General features: G+C 30.9%; 4 protein-coding genes across 5 annotated transcripts in view; 2 read left to right on the forward strand and 2 right to left on the reverse strand.

Moving 5' to 3' along the window:
* Positions 1-24,307, reverse strand: part of LOC125827362 (GDP-Man:Man(3)GlcNAc(2)-PP-Dol alpha-1,2-mannosyltransferase) — a 267,662-nt gene that overhangs the window by 161,443 nt on the left and 81,912 nt on the right. The gene's annotated exons all lie outside the window — the stretch shown is intronic.
* Positions 315-3,763, reverse strand: LOC125827384 (phosphatidylinositol:ceramide inositolphosphotransferase 1-like). 2 transcript variants are annotated; one of them, XM_049506699.1, is made up of 11 exons: positions 3,582-3,763; positions 3,408-3,497; positions 2,565-2,651; positions 2,393-2,461; positions 2,136-2,216; positions 1,805-1,876; positions 1,640-1,700; positions 1,455-1,557; positions 1,063-1,158; positions 920-966; positions 315-786 (listed from the first exon to the last, which is right to left on the reverse strand). In XM_049506699.1, the coding sequence occupies exons 1-11, from the start codon at positions 3,612-3,614 to the stop codon at positions 668-670; spliced, it is 858 nt and encodes a 285-aa protein (XP_049362656.1). In that variant the 5' UTR covers positions 3,615-3,763; the 3' UTR covers positions 315-667. The 2 variants fall into 2 exon arrangements, with proteins under 2 accessions (XP_049362656.1, XP_049362657.1); XM_049506700.1 differs by lacking the exon at positions 2,393-2,461 and having other exon boundaries at positions 3,582-3,719.
* LOC125827405 (F-box protein SKIP8-like) lies at positions 12,085-14,417 on the forward strand. The gene is made up of 2 exons (XM_049506721.1): positions 12,085-12,274; positions 13,800-14,417. Exons 1-2 carry the CDS (start codon positions 12,181-12,183, stop codon positions 14,372-14,374), a joined length of 669 nt encoding a protein of 222 aa, XP_049362678.1. The 5' UTR covers positions 12,085-12,180; the 3' UTR covers positions 14,375-14,417.
* Positions 18,347-19,065, forward strand: LOC125827404 (18.1 kDa class I heat shock protein-like). The gene has a single exon (XM_049506720.1). It carries the CDS (start codon positions 18,347-18,349, stop codon positions 19,049-19,051), a length of 705 nt encoding a protein of 234 aa, XP_049362677.1. The 3' UTR covers positions 19,052-19,065.

Consider the following 24,307-nt stretch of genomic DNA (forward strand, 5'->3'; position numbering starts at 1 on the left):
AGCATCTACTACATTCTACCAGCACAAGTACCGGTAACTTTATCCACCAATGTGTGGAAATAAAGATTTCTCTAAGACTTGACATATATCAAGGATTTACTAGTGTTGTCACTTCAATTAATCAATGGCTAGACACAAATTATGAAAAATTAAAAGCCAGAAATTCGGGAGTACAAAACAACAACATATCCAATGTACTCCCACAAGTGGGGTTTAGGGAGGGTAGTGAGTATGAAGCCTTAACCCTACCTTGTGGAGGTAGAGAGGTTGCTTTTGATAGACCCTCGGCTGAAGGAGGGATGCAACACAAGAACTTGGGGAGTACAAAATTAAACAGATAATTTATCAGCTGAAGATGGAATCCATTATACATTCGATAATTTTTAACCAAAGGGAACATGGATACATCAACAGCATTGACCTTCGATTTTGTATTCGACGTTATAAACCAAAACTAGTGAACTAGGAGGAACATCAGGAATCATTTGTCAGACCAACCTTGTAATGATGTTGAACAGAAGTACTTTTAACCAGCTTCAGTTAGTTGCACTCTATGTATCGTCTATACACCATTCATCACTGCTTCAACATGAACTGTGCTCCCATCTTCAATGATCTTTTCATAAATTTGGGTTATACACATCTATACACAATCCAGAACGCTTCTCTAAATCCATTCTGCAGGATCTCCAGAATTTGCATTCAGAAGTTTGTGATTCTCTTCCTTAGCCTTGCTATCTTTGCTCAGTGGTAGAATCAACGCTGCACTAGTTCGGTCAGGCAGTTCTGGAAGAAAATACTCATTGGTTCAGCAAAATATTTATCCTTCCCTTCTAAGCAAAAAAAAAAACAAGAAAGGGGCAGAAGGAGGAAGTAGTCAAGATTAAATTCATTCAATGTGAGGATTAGGATGTTAAACCTGGCAACTGTTTGTCAACAAAGAACACCACTAGATTAACAGTGTACCTGTTACAAAGTAATAGGGGGCTCAATCAAGTCAGACAACTATTATTTGCAAACAAACATTCTAACGCAGATTGTCAAGCTGAGAGTTCCACTCACCATGCCACAACAACGTCCACAGTGTAATGTTTGCGAGATGCAACAATCAAGAAGCTCTGAGCAATTACAGCTAACCAAGCACACAGTTTTATAAATCTGCAGAATCAAATTCAGCAATCACTAACAACTTCTGGCTGTCGTAAAAACTCTTAACTCAAGCCTTCTTCACTTTTAGGGTATCCATTTTAAATTACAGAAAACCAAACAACATCTATGCCTCAGTCCCAAGCTAGTTCAGCAAATTATAGAAAACACAAAAAAATAAAAATGGAAGTGAAGGAAAGGAAGAAATTATAGAGTGTCCGCATTCACAGAAAACAGAACTCTTATCTGAATATCAGACTGTTTTACCAAAACATAATATTTAGAGTATATAACTGCTAATATACTACCTTTGTGTCCCGTATTTATGATATGTCCGCACAAAGATTAGAGAGAATATCATATGAGATGAAAATATCAGATCACCACAACCATAAAGCATGCCCCTAGGAACTGCACATTTATAAACTTAACATAAGTTGCCTTGTAACAAGAACTGACTAAATACAGTGAGAGAAGGCAAAATATATCTCACAATTAATCAATAGAACTTCTAAAACACTATTTGGAGGAGGCAATGTGGCAAGCTTTGATCCCTGCAATATCAGAAGATAGACAGTTCACATAACACGCAGATGATAGGCAACAGAAAAGTGCAAACTGGCACATCTATTATCAACCAAATGAGACAAGTCTTTACCTCACGACAGTGATAATTTGGACCAGGAAGCTGTGTAGAGTAGAATGTGATGATCCGAAGGAACTGACAAGCCTGTAGTAAACAATCATTCAACAACTTAGCAGTTCATATTGGATACTATGACTTCTCTCTAAATGTTGGGTAGCCCTAAGGAGAAATAGAAGCATACAGGAAGAGAATTAAAGTAATCTTTGCCAACATTTAAACTGAATATAGAAATGATGAGATTCCATTGAAACTCTTCTTTTTTTTCTTCGATAAGTTGAAAACTAATTGGACTTTCACAAATGAAACAACACAAGAATGACACTCAAGAGAACTGGTCACTTACAGCTAAGAAAGCCAAGATCCTGCACCATATCAGCACTGTATAGATCTTTTTGATTTTGAAAAAGAAAGGATGGAATGTCCACTGCAGGAAAACATGAGTAAGAGTTAGAACAAGAAGATACGATATGAAAACCTAAATAGCAAATAAACTGAAAACTCCCACCAACTAAAGCTCCAAAATTAGTTGGAAGGGATGGAAATATTCTGCAGCCGGATTCAGTAATAGTTGGTGACTGAAAATTACCAAAAACAACTCACCAAGACAAAAGACAGAAAGAGTGTGGTGAATACAGTTTCACTTATGTAACCTTTGTCTTGCCCAAGCTCCTGGAGTTTTCATTTTGGAAACAAACAAAGAAAAAGGAAGTTTATGAGTGAGCATCTCCCTATAGAGTGGAGATAAAGAGAACCAACAACCAATAAAACCAACCGGAAGAAGAAAGAAGCCGACATCCTGAAGAGTAGGTCCAGGCCGATGTATGTAGTGAACCCCTCGAGCAGCAAATCCATGTATGTACTGACAAAAGGTGAGACATTTTACAACTTGGTAGATCTAATAGTTAGCACTATGATCATGAAGAAAAACAATTACGGAACAACTAAAGGGGAATGATGTATCAAATATGACAATGACAACAACAGCAAATTATGTAAAAAGAACACAAATAAATTGCATCATTCAACAAAAGGTGAAAGAAAATGCAAAATTTGATTGCTCAAAACTTTCTCTTCTTACACTTCCTCCCTTCCCCTCCATGACTCAAGACACAACAAAGAAAACAGGAAGTGCTGAAGAAAGAAACTATCGACTAGGAAAATATTCAGAGTGAAGAGTCTGTGAACTTAGATTCAATTTTTTAAAATTGTTAAGTTCAAAACTGAACTAAAGAAGATAAGCCATAATTTTCAAAATCTAATCAAGTCACAAACTATGATCAACGACTCTTAGCATCTTCAACTAAAACCAACTACACAAAATAGTCCCTCAGCTTCTATACTCACACACATATTATGCCATATTTAACCCCACAAATTTCAAAGTCATGTTTTTTTCACTTAAAACTCCGTGTCAAGTCAACGTAGGTGAAATGAATTGAAATGGAGTGAGTAATTCTTTTCTGTGCCACAAACCTTACATACAACAACAACTACTCTACGAAAACACCTCTATCTCAAACTAGTCAAGCTCAGATACATGAATCATCGAATATTCATTCCACGCCCCAAACTCAGATGGTGCAACAAAGAAAATAGAAGGTTGATCAATATGAACCTGAAATATCAAACCTCCAAGAATATACTTCCACTTCTCCGAAAGAAGATTGATTTCTATTCCACTCTCCGTACAAATCCTCTTCCATAGCTAACAACAACACAAAAAATTAAGAGCAAGAAAGCAAAAAAAGGAGTTGTAAATAAACTTGAAGAAATGGAGTAAAAAACGAACCTTTGAAGCCTCACGACCAATGTAAAACGACATCGTGCTACTCGAGTGTGACCCGTTAATTTCTTATCACAAAATTGAATTTGAACGCACTCGTTCAATTACACCGGATATGTTATTGTGGTAAAATTGAATTTATCTTTTGATTGCTAAACTTAATTGTGCTTGTCTCACTATTTTCAAACAGATTGAAAGTGGAGTTTTCAGTGTACTTTTATATGGAGAAAATTTCCTTTGATTAGTCTAAAATAAAACGCGAGTTGGACACGGAGCGGCAGTTGAAAGAGAAGAGGGAGAACTTTTAAATTTAAGCCCTTGAGTTATTGATATATTGTGATTTTGATCCTTATGTTATTTCATCAACCACATTTAACATATAATTAATTTATTTTGGGGCAACAGTTCTGTATATCTAATTCGTATATAAAATTTTTAACCAATGGCATAACTTGTGCCACTGAATTTATGTCTGGAGACGTAATTTGTTTTTACTAAATTTTAAACTTGTATTTTGAATTTAATTCCTTTTGCCTTCGAGCATAATTTGTTTTGCCTTGTATCATACCTTGTGTCCTGGGTATAATTTGCGTTATTGAACTTATGTTTGTGGTATAGCTTTAATTGAACATAGACATAAATATGTCATTTAACTTGATCTCATTTACATTTATGTCCTCTAATTTTGGGTATGCATAACTTAAATTTATATAAAGTTGAACAAATGGATAAACACATTCTACGTGGCATCCTACATGACAATTTGAGTCCTACGTGTATTATGTCGCGTAAGACTCATGGGTCTACTTGTTTAACTTTATACAAGTTTACGTATCTATTTGTGCACACCCAAAGTTGGAGGGGAGAAATATTCAAGGCATAATACATGAATGTGCCCTTTTAACTTGACCTCAACTGATATTTATGTCTCCAACTTTGGATGGGCACAACGCACAAGTAGACACTTAAACTATAAAAAAATTGAACAAGTAAACACATGCATCCTATGTGACATCTTACGTGATAGTCATGCATCCTATATGGCATTCTAGGTGTATTATGCTACATAGGGCACATGTGCCTACTTGGCCTTTAACTTTTAAGTACGTACTTGAGCACATTCAGAATTGGAGAGCATAAGACCATCTCCAATCCAACACCAAAATTTACACCAAATCTTTATTTGGTGTAAATTTTGGTGTTTTGGAGCTCCAACCCAACACCAAATTTTACATCGTTTTGGTGTGTGAATAATGTTACACCAAATTTGGTGTAACACTATTCATCACACCAATTTACTTTATTGAATATTTTTATATTAGATCATTATACAAAAAATTTAATTAAACATTATATAGAACTCATTTTGAACTACGTAATGCATTGATAGAGCATTTATGAAAGCACCGTAGTGATCTTGAAAGTTGAATATTTATGTAAAATTTAAAATATTTTTTTCAATTATGTAATGTTTATTTAATTGTATTTCATTAATGATTTCACTTTTATTTGTATTATCCATTATTATGTATAATGTATAATTTTGCTAGCAATTTATATTATTTAAAAAATTATGATATAAAATAATTTTATATTAAACGACTATAAAAGAAAATAATATAAATTATATATGGTGAATGTTTTAGAAAGAATTTATTTTATGAAATAAGAAATAATAATAATATAATAATGAAAGAGAGAAAACTATTCCTTTTTATTTGGATTGGAGATGCCTAAATATGAGTTGAAGTCATATTAAAGAACACCTTTACTCGAATGACCCGATTTATTAAGGTCAATTATCAGCCCATTTATAGAGTCCACACTAAACTACTCCTATTGTAAGCCCAATTACTACTATTTTCTTTGTCGTGACCCTCCCTATACATATAAAGTTAAATCACTTCCTTATCACTGAAAAAAAGATAGAGCTCGCTGTCCTCTTCCATCAAAAATTTGACAGGTAATTCAAATCTCAGTCCTAAATTCTTCTTGTAGTAGTTTCTCTATGGCTATGGTAACTGATAATTCATTGCTTCTGTTACCCTATATACAGAGTTGAGCAGTTTATAACTTGAATTTGTATTAACAAAAAATGGAGGTCGCTTCGAATTTCCAAACATTGTCTTTTGGACCTCGAATCAGTCGAACCCACTCCGCCAATATTGTGAGTTTTTTCCTTTTTTGGAAATGTCTTCTTGTTCCTTTATGTTGCATTGAATTTCTGATTTTTGAGTTATTTATAAGGGTTTTGTACTGCTGAAGTAAAATGTTTGAGATGTTATAGTTTTAGGTTCCTCTACTCTCAAAGAATAGATGTACTCAGTTTATTTGTAACCAGCAAAAAATTGTATTTGTTGCACTTGCACAATTAGTTATAATGATTGTTTAGGATTTTTTTTTATTTCCATGATGTTGAGTTTTGATGGGGAATTTTCTTTTGAGGGATCTTACTTTCTTCTTATTTTATTGACTTTTAGTCGTTTATACCGAAACAAAGGGTGCACTGATGGTTTGGTTTCATTGAAGGGTATAGCTTTATTGATCTTGATGAAGCAAACCACTTATCTCATTTGGAAATAATATTTCTCTATGCGCGGAACTTTCCAAGAGGTATGTACTTTTGATCTTCAAGGAGTTCCGCGCATACGAATAGTCTCTAAGGCTCTTCCCACTAATCATATATGCAACTTAAGAGTTAAGACCATGGATAACCTTGACCAAAGAAAAAAGAAGGCAAACTTTATGGCAATTGCTGAAAGCTTGTTTTTGGAGAATTGCAAAAGCTCAAGTGTTAGTTTCCCAAACTTAACATTGACCTTTTGATTGATTAAGTGTTTTTTTTTTTTTTTGGGTCAGTTGAATATTTGATTGGTTAACACTGCTTTCATCCAAATAACAAATCACATACATACAAATTAGTCCTCAGTTCTCTCAGATTGCTTTTCCCTTTCCCTTCTTTTTCCATCACTCCGTTCCTCCTTTTGTCTCCTCCACTTTTTCTGGTTTCCTCTTCTTCTTGTGCCAGTAGACACTTCCATTCCATGGATTCTCCACTTTTAGTTCTCTTTGTTTTACTCAGTTTTTATTAAAAAAATTGATGTTGTTGTTGGGTTTTATGAGGACATGGTTACCAAATCAAAACAAGAATGTTGCTGAAAACTATTTGACTGCTGAATTTCCAAGGATTTGAATGGATAATTCAGAGCTTGGTTTTTTAATGGTTGATGGTTGTGCATCAAGTCATGATAGGGGTAAACGCGGAGGTTGTTGATGTGTAATCTTCGGAAAATTAATGAATTAAGGTGAAAACATGTTGGCATGATAGAGGCAGTGGTGGTGAAGGCATGAATGTGGTGCAAAGTTGCTAGTTGTAAAAGGAAGACTATAGGTTCTATACTGAATTTTCACCAGGGGCTTTGGTCTAGTGGTAGGAGCGCTATGTGCGACCTGTGGATAAGACGCAAATCATGGATTAGAATCCAGCCACAGATAAAACCCGGTATTTAAGTGGAGAAGGGTAGAGGAGCGTGCCCATTATCTACTGAGTTCGAACTGTGCACCACTTGCCTTCAAAAAAAATAATCCTAAAGTGTATTTCTTTCATTTTTCGGTAAGGTAATAATTTTCCAAAAGTGAAGGTTAATGCCCCACAATAGAGCCATACAATCTTTTGGTCCAGTGGAGGTGTTTTTTTAGTTTCACTTGTCCTTTGCTTTGAGTAATCTTAAGTTTTGTTACTAAAATCTTTAGGTCTGCTATTTGCATTTCATGATTTCATTTACTTCTGCCTGGTAATGATGATGTTTTGCTACCTGTTGCTCATCTGCTGCCACTGTTGCTGTTTTTGCTGTCTTTCTTTCTTCCGTTGGAACTTGGAGTACACTTAAATCCTAAGCTTTTCTTTCACCATTCTGCTGACTATGAGCTCTTAAGCTCCTCAATTCATCAGCTATAGTAAATTACAATCAGTTTAGCCGCCAAATGTGTTCCCTGGACTGCTGCACCAGAGGTAGTGAACATGACAATTTGGTCTGGGTAAAGGGAGAAAGTTTAGCAGTTGTCTTGTTACAATAGAACTAGTATACGTACCCGCGCGTTGCGCGAATAATATTAAAGAAAGTAATTATGTTATACATCATGTGTTCAATTTTTTTAATGTAAATTATTATATCAATGAGTGAAACCTATTAACGTATGAGTTATTATTGCATATTTATGAGATGATTTGCAAAGCAAGTTTTTCCGTACTTCTTGACACATCTTAAACACTTATAATTTATGAAAAAAGATCAAATATGATACAAATTTATCATAAAATTCTCAAGTTGCAAAGAATATACATCAACTTTAAAATCTAAAATTAATATTATAAAAATATTACATAAAAAAATTTAAGCATGATAGGAATTTAATTAAAAACATAGCATTTAAAAATATTAAATTAAAAAATTTATATAATGAAAATAATAATAAAATATTTGTTGATCATTTTCTCAGTGTCACTCCACTTAAATAACCTTAGTCATACATTTTCTTTTTACACAAAATTAAAACTAATAAATACGCTCAATCGATTTAGTAATTTAAAGTAAAATTTGAAATAATAAGGAGGCACTTAACTACTCAAAATCCTCAATTGAACTAACATTATCTCTTTTATTTTTATTTTATATTTTAATTTAATTTTTTTTAATTCAATGATAAATTATTTTTTGTGAGTAGTAAGTAATAGTTAAATTTTAGTGTTAAAACTTATTTTAAGACTACTAATTATAATTAATTATTAGTAGGTTGAGGAAATACTCAAATTGAAAGTCAAATAGTCTATTGATTTAGTTGCCTATAATTATTTCCTCTTAATATAATATACGCTATAAAAAGGGAGGCATGAATGTGTTTGCTATAAAGGAGAAGCAAAATGGAGCAAATATTTTAGGATCAGTCAGACAATATGATTTCAATTAAAATTTTGGTTATATTGTGCATGTTTGACTGTATTTTGAATTATTATAAATCAGTTTTTTAGGTTTTTTTTTTTTTTTAGATTTTTTTATGAAAAACATTTGATGGCTAATTACTTTATAAAGGAAAAAATAGATTGAAATTTAGCTTTATCTAGTATAGAGTTAGTTTACGATTCAAATTTTAAAAAATCAATGGTAACTTCCCATTCAAATTCAAAATTCAAAAAATTTATTATATTTAGTAAAATTTATCTTTATCAGTAAGGTAATTTTAATAAACTTTATGTTTCAATTTTTTTTATATATATATTTTTTATTTAGAGAATAAAAATTAAAATATTTGATGGAAGGAAAAAATAAATTGAAATATGGCTTTATCTAATATAGAGTTAGTTTTCGATTCAAATTTTAAAAAATCAATGGTAACTTCCCATTCAAATTCAAAATTAAAAAATTAATTATATATCATAAAATTTATCTTTATCTGTAAACTAATTTTAAAATACTTTATCTTTCAATTTTTTTATATATATTTTTATATGTAGAGAATAAAATAAAAAATTTGATGGAAAATTAGTTTATATAGGAAATATAGATTAAAATTTGGCTTTATCTAGTATAAAGTTAGTTTTCGATTCAAATTTTAAAAGATCAATGGTAACTTCCCATTCAAATTCAAAATTTATTTAGTAACATTTATCTTTATTTGTACAATAATTTTAATAAACTTTATCTTTCATTCTTTTTTTTATATTTTTATAGTTGCAATATAAAACTATACCAAAAAATAAGTATAAAAATTGGTTGACGTCCAAATTTGAATTTTTATCTTTGAATTTAAATAAATACTATATAAAGAACATAAAATTTCCCAAAAAATAATAATAATAATTTTTGGGAAGTTTTCACATTTTTATTAATAAATAATAATAACAATTTTATTTATTACTGAAAATAATAAATAAATTCTTATTAATTATTAATATAACTATGAAAACTTCCCCCAAAAAAGAAGAAATAACACACTCTATAACCTCTCCTATTATACATATATATATATATATATATATATATATATACATATATATATATAATATAAATTATTATTATTATTATTAGCTGTGAAAAGTTAGTTTAAATTTTATATAAAAAATGATAATTACCCACAAAATAGAGTCCGTACATATGTAAAATGTATATAACTTAAATATCTAGTTGAGGAAATCTGCAAGATGGACAAATAAAATTTAACACCTTTATAATAAAATCTCGTTGCACAACCCACATATCTTAAATTTCATTTGAAGTCAATAAAAACAATTATTAATATTGATTGTTTATAAATAAAAAATTTTGAATATTAAATTATAAGTAATTATTAATTAATCTAATTATGTAACTATTTGGATGAATGGCAAATGTTTCCATTATTTACAGTTTTCCGTTCTTTCCCTTTTAATGATTAATAATTAATAATATTATGCCTTTCCTTTTTACTTTTTACTGTAAAAAATAAAAGTATACTTATTATAATAACTAATTAAGATTTTAAAAATAATAACTTTTAGGCATTATTAAAAAGATTTGTATGAAAATGAAGCAGTATTATTTTTTTATTATATATAGAAGAGTGATAAGCAAAGAAAATGAGTACCTATACATTTACAAAATTTGAATTTTTTTTTCTATATTAATAAAATATTATAAATCTGTTAAGAAAATGACTACCTTTACACATACGGAAGTATATTCAAATGTCTGACTTTCATCTTAACTTCGCCAAAAGTATATAAAATTTGGCCTCTCCAACCTCAAATTTTCTTCCTCAATAATTTTCTACTTTATTGTAATTTGAATATGATTGATATTTCTTTATTCTAAGAAGTCCAACTATATGTTATTAGATACTCATCAATTATAAACAATATCAAAGATTCAAAACAACACATAAATTAGAATCAAACTCTCAACTTTCAATTTATAATTCAAACTTTCAATTCATATTAAAAATAAAATGAATAAAATTAGAATGAAGAAAATGAATTCAAGTTTGGTGACAATAAGAAAAAACTATTAATCTGTAATACGATCATCACTCATCTGCATATAAATTTCTCCTTCTTCAACTACATATATTCAACACCAAAATTGCTTGATCTCATCTTCATTAAACGATCCTCTTTCTTTGATTTTTTTAAAAAAATAAAATCAACCGATCATCTTTAAGATCTAGAGCTTTCCAAATAAAGTGCAGTTATTGTTAATGTAGCAACATAAAACAAAAGAAAAATAGAGGAACTATGCAAATACTTACCTTTCCATTAATGAATGATAAGGATCATCATTGCTTTGACTCTCTTTTATTGAGATACATTTTTTTCACCAGAAAAACTAAAGAAAATACTGACTGAATTATATTGTTAAGTTTACTGAATGATACGGTTGATTTTTTTGGGAATAGGAAGTTAAGCAAGTGGGTGGGGAATTTTAGGGACAGTTATTTGTAGTTAAAATTTTATTTTTCATTTTTAAAATATTTTTTTTAAAAAAACGAATAGATAATTAGATAGATTTAGAGATTTTGTAGAAGTGGGAGTGTGTATTGAACAGTTTTTTAACCGCAAATTTAAATTTAATTATTAATTAGTAAAAATAATTTTATAAGAAAATGCATCAAAATTTCTAATTGGTTACTTAGGTTTTTTATATGTTGAATTTTTTTTAAAGAGTACATGTTTATATAATAAAAATTAATTAAAGTTTTAAACTATTCAAGGAATGAAATGGTAACATAAAAATTCTAATAATTTTATGTTTGTAAAATAATATATTTATTTACAATTTTGTACATTGCATAAATATTGCTTTTAAAGTTAATAAACGGTAACTTTAAACTATTTTATGTAACTGTTTTTTTTTTTATATAAAAAAGAACTGTTTTATATATATATATATATATTTTTAAATTGAATATATTATTTAAATTAACAAAATATAATTAAGATATTTAAATTGAATTTATTATTTAAATTAACTAAAGATATTAAAATTCAAGAAAAATTGTAGTGCTGACACGTGTCGTTTTTTCTTCTCCTATTATATATAGATAGATGAGGAATTGTAGTTGGAATTCCCAAAAATGGAGGAAATGTCTACAATTGTGCAATTCTCAGTAGTCTAAATCTTCTTCCATTGCTATTTAATAGTTGTATGGTGGTGTTATACCATTAAGAGAAACCGTTACTGATGTACCAGAATGTTTGCAGAATTTGATATTATATAAATGGAGAAACCTATGTTGCTTGGACTATTCAAAAATGCCGATGGGTATGTGTTGGATCATCCAAAAATGGTGTATTTTTGGAGGATCCTACACGGGTGTGGCAACATTTTTGGAAAGTCCGAGCATCATAGGGAGAAACAACACTAAGATGATGCGTTAAAATTACGAAGTGTGCAAGGCCTCAACCATATTTAGCATGGGATCAACATCATTTACAATGGAAATTTGATATGAAATTTTATTTCGTCTTCAACTTTCATCCTAGGGACGCATTGAATTCAGAGGATACATAGCTTCAGCTCATTCCAATATCAATGGTCTTCAGACTGATCACCGCCTTTCTTCAGCTTTTCAAATGCAATTCAATGCAGTTTCAACTGGCCGAATTAAAATAGGATCTGGATATTTTCCTGGACATGGTGCTTTTGATTCAAGAAGTGGAACTTTCAGTAAGTTCTCCTTGCTTAGCTTGAAGATATTCATAAAATATGACTTTATCTCTCAAAGGAAAGTTGTTTACAACTTAGTGATGAGTGCATTAAGGGGTCGTTTGGTTGGACGGGATTAGGAAAAATAATCAAACATAAAAGTTCACATTAATAATACAATTGTTTGGTTGGAAGGATTAGGAAAAATAATATCCGAATAACTGAAATGCTTGGTTGGTTGTATACGAAAAGACAATTCTTGCATAAGTAATGCAACATTTGGTTGGTGGTACTAAGTAATACTCACTTGACTGATATGTGTGAATTTCTGTGTTATGTGATGCGTGTATAATAGGGAACAATAAAATAAGTGTATTAGCAAGATGAATGAAGGTATTTAAAATTTAAAAAAATGCTGTTAAAGTAGGTAACTCCTACATAATATGCACTCTATTATCATCACTCTATAACAATCCTTATATTGTTATTATATGCCATGTGATCCAAACAACCCAAGAGTATGCAATATCTTCTATAACCCTTCTTAGATATTTGTTGGCCTGCTGTTATAGCTGTTGCGAAATTCTGACCTTCTTGCACAGGGTTCCAATTCACATAACTTTCCGTTGCTCTCTTTAACTTTAGAAATTCATATTACGATTATTTTGCAACTATATGTCTATTCTTTTAATGAATTGGTTATGTGAGAACTTTTGATTTTGAATGTTTGATATAAACATAAATCATCTTAATTTATCTTTGTTTTGGTAGGGGGCATGTGATAGTAGTATGAATACATGTTGTTTCTTCTTTTCTGCACTTCTAATCTGTGACTTAACAGATATGAGGAACACTCTGTTTGAAGTTACGAATGCAGAGTAGTTACAGAATTTGGTAACTTACGGTTTTCACCAGAAATAATCTGTGTTAAGTTTCATCTCTTCTCAAATGATGCTTTAGATATCTTCCATGAATATAAACACAACAATAATGTGGAGGAATATTTGCAATTTAAGTATGGGAAACTCTGATATCAAATTCAAGGTGTTTATCTGAGCACTTACTCGAGATTGTGCTATCTTCTTTGTATTTCTTGACCTATCTCGAGATTCATATGCAGTTGAGAGATGACAATTATGAGAAGAAAAAGTCTAGCTTCCACTTGCTTCTGTTTTCTCTGTTGCATTTAGAGGTTACGACCTCTATCTAGACATTAGGAACTCTTTGTCATGTAAGCAAGCAGCCTATTCTATTGAAAAAGCAATAAGTCAGCTAAACATTCTGTTTTGGCGTTGTTAAGTATTTGAACATCTGTTCTTCTTATTGTACTACCACCCCTATATAGTTATTTCAAATGCACGTTTCTATCATTTTTAATGGCCAGTGTCTTTGACAGGCCTTGAAAACTGTGTTACATGTCTTGTACCTGCTAAGTGTATTGCATCTGTTCAATTTTCTTTCCTTTTTTCATTCAATTTTTGGGTTACTTCAAATTTCCTATCTCCTACGCTGTAAAATCATCTAATTATGTATTTATTCAGAACAGCACCTTTTAGGCAAGGCCCTCATTCACATTCACTGAGACCATGCCGTGTCATGAGTGAGGATTCTGAAGGAACTTTGAGCGGTGAAAACATCTTGCTAAATGAGGAAAGCTTGGCACAGGATCTAAAGACTGCTATTAAAGAGGAGAACTATGCCCGAGCAGCAAAGATTAGGGATAGCCTCCGGCTACTCCAGGAGGATAGTAAGGCCTCTGTACTAGCAGCAAATGCCCGCTTTTACAACTCTTTCAGACATGGAAACTTAGCTGCAATGCAAACCCTTTGGTCAAAAGGTGAGAATGTTTGCGTCGTGCACCCTGGTGTTAGCGGCATAACTGGGTATGATCTCGTAATGGGAAGCTGGGAGTTTGTCTGGGCAGAATATGACTTCCCACTTGATATCGAGATCAGGGATGTTCAAGTCCATGTTAGAGGTGATATCGGGTATGTTACATGCATTGAGATGGTCAAAACTAAAGGCAGCAGCTGGGGAAAACAATTTGCTACCAATGTTTTCGAGAAGGTTGATGGACAATGGTGTATGCGTATTCATCATGCATCGTATATCGACTTGTAAAATGTGAAAAATAAAGTTCCTTTAGAGGTTGTGGATATTAAGTGTTGAATGAGTATGTTAGGCGCAGAAGTTTTGTAGCTTTTCTTCTACTATATAGCTGTTGTTACCTATTATTAATGAACTATAGTACTTTGTGTTGTATCTCAAAATTTGAGCAGTGTATGAAGTTTCGAATAATGGACTCTTTCACATTTTTCACTTGATGGACGTCTTGAAACTGTAACATATCTTCTAGGATTATAATCCTGAGATTATAGTCAAAGTCAAAATAGATAATTACATCGCATTCAACACAAATGATAGTGTACTAATAAATGCTCTATCGCCTTTGTGAAGCGCTGTCGGTTACATTGTCCCACATCGGATCTTCAAACGGAAAAATAGTCCTTTAAAAGTAAAAGGAAAACTGTACAGTCCACCTACGGAGGTGTGTAGCTGAGAATTGCACACGCTACAAATTAATACTCTAAACCGCTTCTGTAATCAGAAGATTTATTATTAAACAATCATATATATTATTCAAGAAACAATTTGATACCCATGTCCCTTAAAATTAGAATTGACTACTTAGTATCAACTGCCGCAAACAACCTGATTCAATGCAAATAAATAATGTAATAGCTTTAGAAAATTATATTTTATTGTAGAAAGGATGCTACAATATAATTGCAATTAGTGTTATTTGCAAGTAGTTTGTTTGTGCCTTTTTGCTGCCAAATTAGTCACAATTTTTTTCTAACAATTTCACTCTTTAGTTGACTCAAATTTTATCTCTGATGATTTGAGGACCTTCTTCTTCAAAATTTTATTAGTCGGAGGGACGAAAAAGTGAAATTTGCAATGGCTCTGCCGGAGGTCTGTCAGATCTAGGCAAAGCGAGCAACATCGACAAATTAAAAGGTGAAGCAAACATCGCCGCGGTGAGATGTCTTGACCAGCTATGAACGTAATCAAGATGAAAGAACTACGCTAATCTTTAATTAACTGAATAAATACACCATTAAGTACATATCAAGTGCAACAATGTTGGAGACACATTAGGTGTACATGTCTCTAATTAAGAGTTCGTGTATCTGAGTTAAGATTATATGTATCTATGAGAAAAAAATTCAAATGCTACAAAAAAAATGAAGAATTTTGAATTTTTTTACTTTTATTCTTGGTTTAATGATAAGACCAGTGATTTGTTCATAAATTCGTGTGTTTCAGTTACATTCCATATTTAGAACACATAATTATATGTATATGCATACTATGTATCCAAGATACTTGTTTTGAATATAATGTATGAAATTGACACTTGATACATCAAATTAATACTAGATACATATATATAAAAGATACATGAAATTAAAATTAGATCGTATAAATAGATACATGAAATTAATACTAGACACATATAACAAATACATGAAATTTAATACTAGATATTTCTATGATACATATGAATGTACTTGTATGATACTTATGTATCTAAGTATTTGGTTTGTTGTATACATCATATATTTATAATAGATACATCAAATTAATGAATTTACTATTTTAAGAGTAATAAAATGAAATTAATCAAATCATATTTTTGTCTTTATTAATAATATTAATGAATTTATTATTTCAAATACTAATAAAATGAAATTAATTAAACATAGATACATCCTTGATTTCCGCCTTATATTAAGGGATTTGATTAATTTAAATTTTCAAAATTAATTGTCTATTCGGTAGATACATGTATCTCGCAGATTCAAACTCATGTATCCTAAGCATAAAATATGATAGATAAAGTAATATTTGAAACTATCGAAAATGTTAGTAATTAGGACCTAAACTAGTGGGATTTATGTAGTTTTCCCTTTAATTAAAGGGGGTAGTTTGCCCGGTGTTTTCCCCCAGTTGTGCCAAACAAAAGAAACACCGATGCCTACGTGTCAGTTCTCGTAGTTGACCCTCACTTTTTGACCTAAGCTTGATAACTGTTAAATATTTGTATCTAAATAATGATAATAGCAATATTAGACTCAACCATAATTAACTTTGACAGTTTTTATTAATATGCATATTTATTGTCGCTAAATTAATAAAAAAACCTCTGTAGTCAGATATAACATGCATAGATCTATCAAAGATGTTTATAATCAGAAAAGAAACGATCGTTTTATTTCAAACCACAATTTTCAATATTTTTTTCTCTCTTTTTTAAATTTGTAGTCAATCAAACACTGCTATATAAACAGGCATGATGATTTTCATTTTCATTTTCAATTGGATGAAGAAAGAGAAGTGATTGTGATGTTACGCGGTAATACGTGCGGTATCTACAAAAGGCTAAGTTATAATAAGTTTCCTTTTTCACGTTTTTTTCCATTAATTTGTATCTAAGAATAAAAGGTGGTTCATGAATATAAATTAAAAATCAGTGAGAAACCTCCAATAATTATGCGAATATTTTATAAAGATATGATGGCTAAATGCCACGTATTACCGTACCAAAGCATTTGTTCTCTTTCATTTCTCCCTTGTGATTTATTTTAATTTTTATATGATTACGACACTGCTAAATTATACTTACATTATCAATGTAGTTTAGTTAATGGTAAAAATTATATTTAAACTATTATTTTTATCGAGTTTCATACGTCAATTGTTCTATTTACCTACCTAAAGTATTATTACTTTTTTATGAGTTTCATACTTTAATTATTACTCTCTTTGTATTAAAATCCACCTCGATGCTCAGTTGGCCTACACACGCCTACTGTCGATTGGGAACAAATATATGGCCAACTTAGTATTGAGATGTGCTTTATCCAAAGGAAGCAATAGTTAAGGTAGGTTTAAAAAAAAAGAAGGAAAAACTACATAATGAGACATACTACACTACCCTATACACTATTATTATCTATATTATCAAAATATTACGTATCTTATCGCTAATAAAAACTTTCCTACCATATGTTGAGGGAGATACAATTAGATACATGTATTTTTACTATCAGATGCACTAAAATAGGGAGAGAAACGAGTGAGATGGGGAGGGAGGCAAGCGAGATTCGTTATGTATCACAAATACATGTGAATCACACTAGATACATGTGTATGTATGCATCTAGTGTGATTAGGAGAGTGGTGAGCGCGCGAGATGGGAGAGAAACAAGTAACGTGGGCGAGATTTGTTATGTTTCCTAGATACATGTGAATATATGGATAGAATGTATCTAGAATAAATTATATTTTTTACCTCATGTATCTTGAGATACATTTATCTGAGCGTATCTGAATGTATCAAGACACACCAAAATCTGGTAAGATACGTAATATTGCAAACTAGGTTGTGTAACTAAGTAATTTGCTCCTAAACTAACGGGATTTATGTAAGTTTCCCAAATAAAATAAATATTAAGGTTTGAAATTTGCGAAAAAAAGTAATAGTTTTGATGTGTTATTTTATTATGTAGAGATTTACCTATACTTACATTATAAATAATTTAATTAAGCATTCTCTATGTCCCAATTTATAGATATAGTCAAAATATTGATAGCCGAACAATTTAATTTTGATTATAAATTCAGATATAAAATATTTAATTTTTTAAAAATAAAATTTATATATTTGTAAACTATGTAAAAGTATTACTAACTAGTATTGTAAATTACTTGACGATGCAAAATATTTAAACAACATAAAAAATTTGAGGTAAATAAAATTTATTTGAATCTTAAAATTTCAAAAGGTATCACATAAATTAAGAAGAAAATAAATATTTTACACATGGTCAATTCATATGATCCTTTTAATATATCTTGTCAAATACACGTCAAAAAAGATTCCATTTGTCAAAACTCCTCCCTATAAATACATACCCCCACGCCATAACACTCAAAATCAGCAAGCAACTCATTGTGTCACATTTCATTTTCTTCCTAATATATTTTCTTATTCCAAAACAAATTGAGTATACCACAAAAAAAAAAATGTCTTTAATACCTCTATTTAACGGTCGCAAAAACCATCCACGTCGTGTACAAAATTCTCCGCCAGCAACAATAATTACGCCTCAATCTCAAAAGAATCATGATCGTTCTGATTCTTACGATCCAACAACAATAATAATGCATCGTCAATTTAAAACAAATCGAAGTGATGAGCAAGATCTTTATAATTATCCACCACCAACAACAAATCAGGATCTACACAATCTTTTTAATCAACTAGCAACAACAAAAATCACACGTCAATCCCAAACAAGTCGAGGTCAGAAAGATCCTTACGATCCCTCTCATAAATTTTATCTCGAAACCCCTCGATCTCTCATAGCACCATCACTATCATTCCCACATGTTACTCCATATTTAGCTCAATTTGAGTATAATGTAACCCCAGAAGCATATGTTTTTAGAGCTAATTTGCATGGATATAAGAAAGAAGAAGTGAAGGTACAAGTGGAAGATGATAGAGTCTTAAAGATTAGTGGGGAGAAAAAAATAGTAGAAAAAAAATATGACAATTGGCACCATTTTCAGAAAAAGAATGGCAAGTTTTCAACTGTTTTTAATTTGCCTGAGGATGCTAGGGTTGATAAAGTGATATCAACAATGGATAATGAAGTGCTTATTGTCACTATTCCTAAGAAGGGAGCAGTCAAGAAATCACACGTTAGGACCGTTCGAATATTCTGATATCGATATATTTATATTTCATGTCGAAAATATTATAGTTGAATCGTTGATTATATAGAGGGTATACATCAGCTTTTTTATTAATATAGATGATGTGAACTAAGGAGGTAAAAAATAAAGGGTAGTGTAAGGTCTTTATTAGTTAATGGAGTCGATTTAAGTATGCTTGTGGAATATTAATTAGTACGTAGCTACTCATAATATTAAATAAATAAAGGGTGTATTTTTTTATATTTTTTCTTTTGTCCAAATTTTAATTTGTTGTTTAGGTTGTCCAATAATTTCTCACTTGACATTTCTTGTAGTATTTATAGTGAGGTTTGACTAAATCTAAATTCGCATAAAAGAGTATTTACTATTGCACCACAACCCTTATTGATAAAAATATTAATGATTTGAAAGATCCTTATACTTGTTCTATTTCGCTTAATTTGTGAGATTCAAAATAATCACTTAGAACAGATCATATAGGAATCGGAATGAAAGCCTCATAAAGTACAAGGTACAAGAATCGGAATGAGAAATCATAATAAATATCGGGACCTTCCGGACCATTCCTTCTTTGTACATATATATATATATATATCAAGAAGTACATGATCAGATATAGTTTCTAGTGCAAAAATAGAAGGGGAAATTGTGCAGAATAGCAAACATTTAAACGAAATTAAATGTTATAGCTAGTGCTTTGGAAAATTGTGATTCATAGTCATTGTTTCCTTAAATCTTGTTATTTGTTTAATTTGTGTGATTCGCCTAAAAGTATAAATTAGAATTTTGTATAATTCGGTTCCTGATTACATAAATCTATAATATCTATATGTTTACCCTAGATATTTATATACGATTTATAAAAAATTCACAATAAATTATCTTATTTGTATATATTGACAAGCAAAATATACAAATCGAGTTCTGAAAAATTCCTAAATGTATAAATACAGAATTCGTACATACTTACCCTATATTCACGAGCAAAATATACAAACGGACAAACGAAATATACAAACCTCATAAAACATACAAATCATGGCCGTCATAGCAAATGAAACTATAACTATGAAATATAATTATCAAAACTATATCTATAAAGCCTTATTATATCTATTATGTTTCTTATTTCTAAAATTTACTCAAAATAGAATGATGTTAATTAGTGTCGGTTTAAGTGTGGGACAAGTTAAGAAAGTAAAGATATTCCCTAAATCTAAACATTCTGCCAAATAGTATTCTAGAAGGTTTTATCACATTAAGGCAATTTAATAATTTGTATACATACAATATATATTATTTTTATCCTATTGTATTAGTATAAAATATTCTAACAAATTAAATACTCGTTGAACCAGGTATCTCTGGCCCCTAGGCTTGTATTAGATTAATTAAATGTACACTCGGTTCCAAATACTTCATAGGTTTATTTTTACTCGTTCAATTTAAATTTTAAATATTTCTTAAAATTGATATCTAATCTTAGATCTTGAAAAATATATTTTTAATATAGTAAACGAGTAAAAGTAGATGGAGATTGCAATAATTAACTTAAATAAGAGTATACTTCTTACCTTTTAATATTATTTTAAGATTCTCAGCCATTGTGAACGCTTTGCTGGCAGAAATTAGATATTACTAAGATTCTTATAATCTAAGCTTGAACTTACATGATATTATTTAAAAAAGACTTCTTCTACATTTTGATAACTTGTAGAAAACCAAACACAAACATTTTCTCAACAGGAGCTCTTGGCATCTTATTTTTATATGTAATAAAATACATTTTGAATTAGGTTTCCTCACCATAATAGTTTTCTTTAAAAGAGTCAAGCTAAAATCAAGAGGTTTAAAGCTATAATCCTTTTAAGGCACACAACTTAGAAAATGGTGCATTAGTAAATTTTAGATTTTTAGTCAATGCAAAGCTATGTGCTTTACTTTTTTTTAAAAAAATGGGTTGAAATTTAATATATCGTGATCTACTGATCTTAAAAAATAAAAACATTATTTTTAGAAATTAGAAAACCATTTTTACCATATATATACTCCATCTTCTTCAATATTTATATCCAGCGACACTAAAAAAAACCCCAAATTGCCAACAGATTTTACTAACAACTTAAGTTGGTTAGTAGTCTACTAACAAATTACCAACATATTTCTAACTGAATTATATTTTAAAACTTAACAATGAAATTCTAACAGATTACCAACCAAAATCTTACTAACTAAGTATTTTAGTTGGTAAATACGGCGGGAAAAAATGGCGCCAAATTTAGCAACATTCTATTAATGGATTACCAACTGAAATATTACTAACGCACACCTTTTGTTGGTAATATTACCAACAAAGTATATATTGGTTGGTAAATATGACAAAAAATTGTTTATATAATTTATTAACATATTACCAATGAATTACTAACCAAACATTTACCAACGGCAAGATTGTGTTGCTAAATTTACCAACCAAATATAAATGTGTTGGTAAATTAGTAACGAAATGTAATTTGTTGGTAAACTTGCCAACCAATATCCAATTAGTTGAAAATTTTGACGACGAATAAAGATTGTAGTTAGTAAATTACTAACATCATTAAAATAGTTGGTAATATACCAACCGATCATTAATCTATTGGTAAATGTAATGACCCGGAAGGTCATTTTTGGAAATTTTGAATATTCATTTAACTAGAGTGAACTAATTGATGGTTAATTATTAAATATCTAATTTTAGTTAATGCTAAATGGGTTAAGTTTATAATTTGGTTAACACCATATAGCACTTGACCCATATAGGAAAATAAATTATTAGGGTTGAGAATTTTTGGTTCATAATTTAAGAAAAGAAAAGGAGTCAGACTTACCTGCGTAAAGCTGTTGCCGACGGGAGAATACTTCATGTCTAGGTAATATGTAACCATGCCAAATATATGCAATAGTGCGTATGAATGGAGTATATTATTGTTATTATTATAATGGTGAACAACATAGGCTTTTATAGTGCATTAATGACTGCAAAGTATGATTTGAATTGGAAAATCAAGGTCATTTATTGAGGGCTAATGAGAAAATAGTGTTTGACGGATTATTGGTCACATATAGTTGAAATTGAGTTCTGTCTCATGTGGAAGTGACAGGCGAGGAGTTGGTTTCCTTGGCTTATGTGATTCCATCACTGGTTTCGTAACCAGTGGTTCTCATATCTGTTAATTCTTATTTTATTATCACATAATTATTCAAGTTATGATATATTGGGATACTTATTAAATATTAAGTGTATTACATTATATGAAAGCTATTAAGGTTATAATGTTTGGAGAAATTATGACTTAATCCTAGGCTCGAAATTCGGAAAACATGAGAGTTGACATGTTAATTGGCACCAAGATTAGGAACTTGATTATAAATTGAGTGAGTTTTTGGGTCTAGGCTAGACCTATAGTAATTTGAGTGTGATTAGTTTCGAAATCTTATTGTGATTATTAATGTGAATAGATTGCTTTGAGTTGGAAGTTCAACGAAAGGGAAGACTCAAGTCTCGGAGTGATTGTTCGACTATTTGAGGCAAGTGGATTTCTAAACCCTTGTTAAGTGTATGGAATGCATGTATTTCCTAGTAATATGTGTTTAGGGTAATGAGGTTTGGTGATGGGTTGACTTGTCCACATTGATTAATTCTAATGATGAAAAAGGGATAATAAAAGGCAATGTGATCAATTGTTTGTGTGATGTGTTGAGAATTGTTTGAAAGTCTTGTTGAATCATTGTTGATGTTGTATCCTGATTGTGTTGTTGTGAATTGTGCAATGTTATGAAAATAGGCATCTCTTCATTATTTGTGTGAACATGTCATTTGCATTGTTCTGAGACATGATTGTGACAAGTGTTATGTGTATTGAGAAAGAATAAGAAAATAAAGAGGATGTACCATTTCGAGGGACGTATCGCGCGCCGCGACGGATACTATATTTCGAGGGACGTATCGCGCGCCGCGATGGTTACTATTATCGAGGGTCGTATCGCGCGCCGCGATGGATGCATGGACAGATATGTCCCCCATGGGTCCCGGACTGAGAGACAGCGGGTGTGTATCATTAGGTTAGACATGCATCACTATACTTGACATTGCATTGCACTTCTTTATTATTGGTGAACTTGACCTTGTGTATTGCTGATCTTGTGAGTGTCTTTCTATGGAACTTGTGACTGATGAATATTGAGCTTGTTGTTGAAGATATGCAATTGTTAGAATGTTGTTGTTGAGGATATGAAACTATTGTTGTTGTTGAGGATGTGAAATTGTTAGAGTGTTGTGTTGAGCTATGTGCTTTGTAAATTGTGAACTGTTAGGTTGGGCTGGTTTTATACAGATTGTAGTTGTGAAGGTTCGGTTGGGGTGTAAGGAGTACTTGTATTCTATCCCCTTAGCTCGTGTTTAGAGGTTTACTTGTTGAGTACCGTGTGGTTTGGTACTCACCCCTTGCTTCTACAAATTTTTGTAGGTTACGAGCCTGGATTTTTGTGGTACTTGTTATTCTCTTCTTTTCCAAGGCTTCTGGGAGATTTGTGAGGTAGTTGTTTGTCTTCTCAGTGATCCTTCTTACTCCAGTTTATGATCTTGTTCTACTCTAGAAACAATGTCATATTAGAGTTGTGTTTTCTTTTGAATCAATTGTAATACTTTAGAGGCTTGTACACGTGACAACCAGATTTTTGGGGTATATTTGAGTTGATTATAAAATTTCCGCATTTTATTGTAATGGTTGAGTTTTAGGCTGACTTGTCTTGGTGGGATAAGGCGAGTGCCATCACGTCCATTTTTGGGTCGTGACAAAATGGTATCAGAGCCCCAGGTTTATAGGTCTCACGTGTGTACAAGTCGAGTCTAAGTAGAGTCTCGAGGATTGGTACGGAGACGTATGTACTTATCTTCGAGAGACTATAGTGACTTTTAGTAAAAATCTTCACTTCTTGGATCTCTATCGTGCGTACTTGGTTCGATTTTGATTATCATCGCTTCACTCCATTCACTCTCATTTATATGATGACTCGTGCGTAGTTCCTCATGTGAGTATTTGGTGTGTTGTATTTGTCTTGGATGTTAGATTTGTTACAAATGTGGAAGTGATAGACTTGTAGAAATGATATGTTGTCAGATTTAAAATGTTCAACGATTCGAATAGATTGAGTTAGGTGATGACTTGATGAAACAGTTTGAGGATATTCGAATGATGAGGTTGAACAATAGTTTGAGGAATT

The sequence above is a fragment of the Solanum verrucosum genome, unplaced genomic scaffold (genome assembly GCF_900185275.1).
Source record: "Solanum verrucosum unplaced genomic scaffold, falcon-dt-bn FXZP01000138.1, whole genome shotgun sequence".
In the NCBI taxonomy this organism is placed as follows: domain Eukaryota; kingdom Viridiplantae; phylum Streptophyta; class Magnoliopsida; order Solanales; family Solanaceae; genus Solanum; species Solanum verrucosum.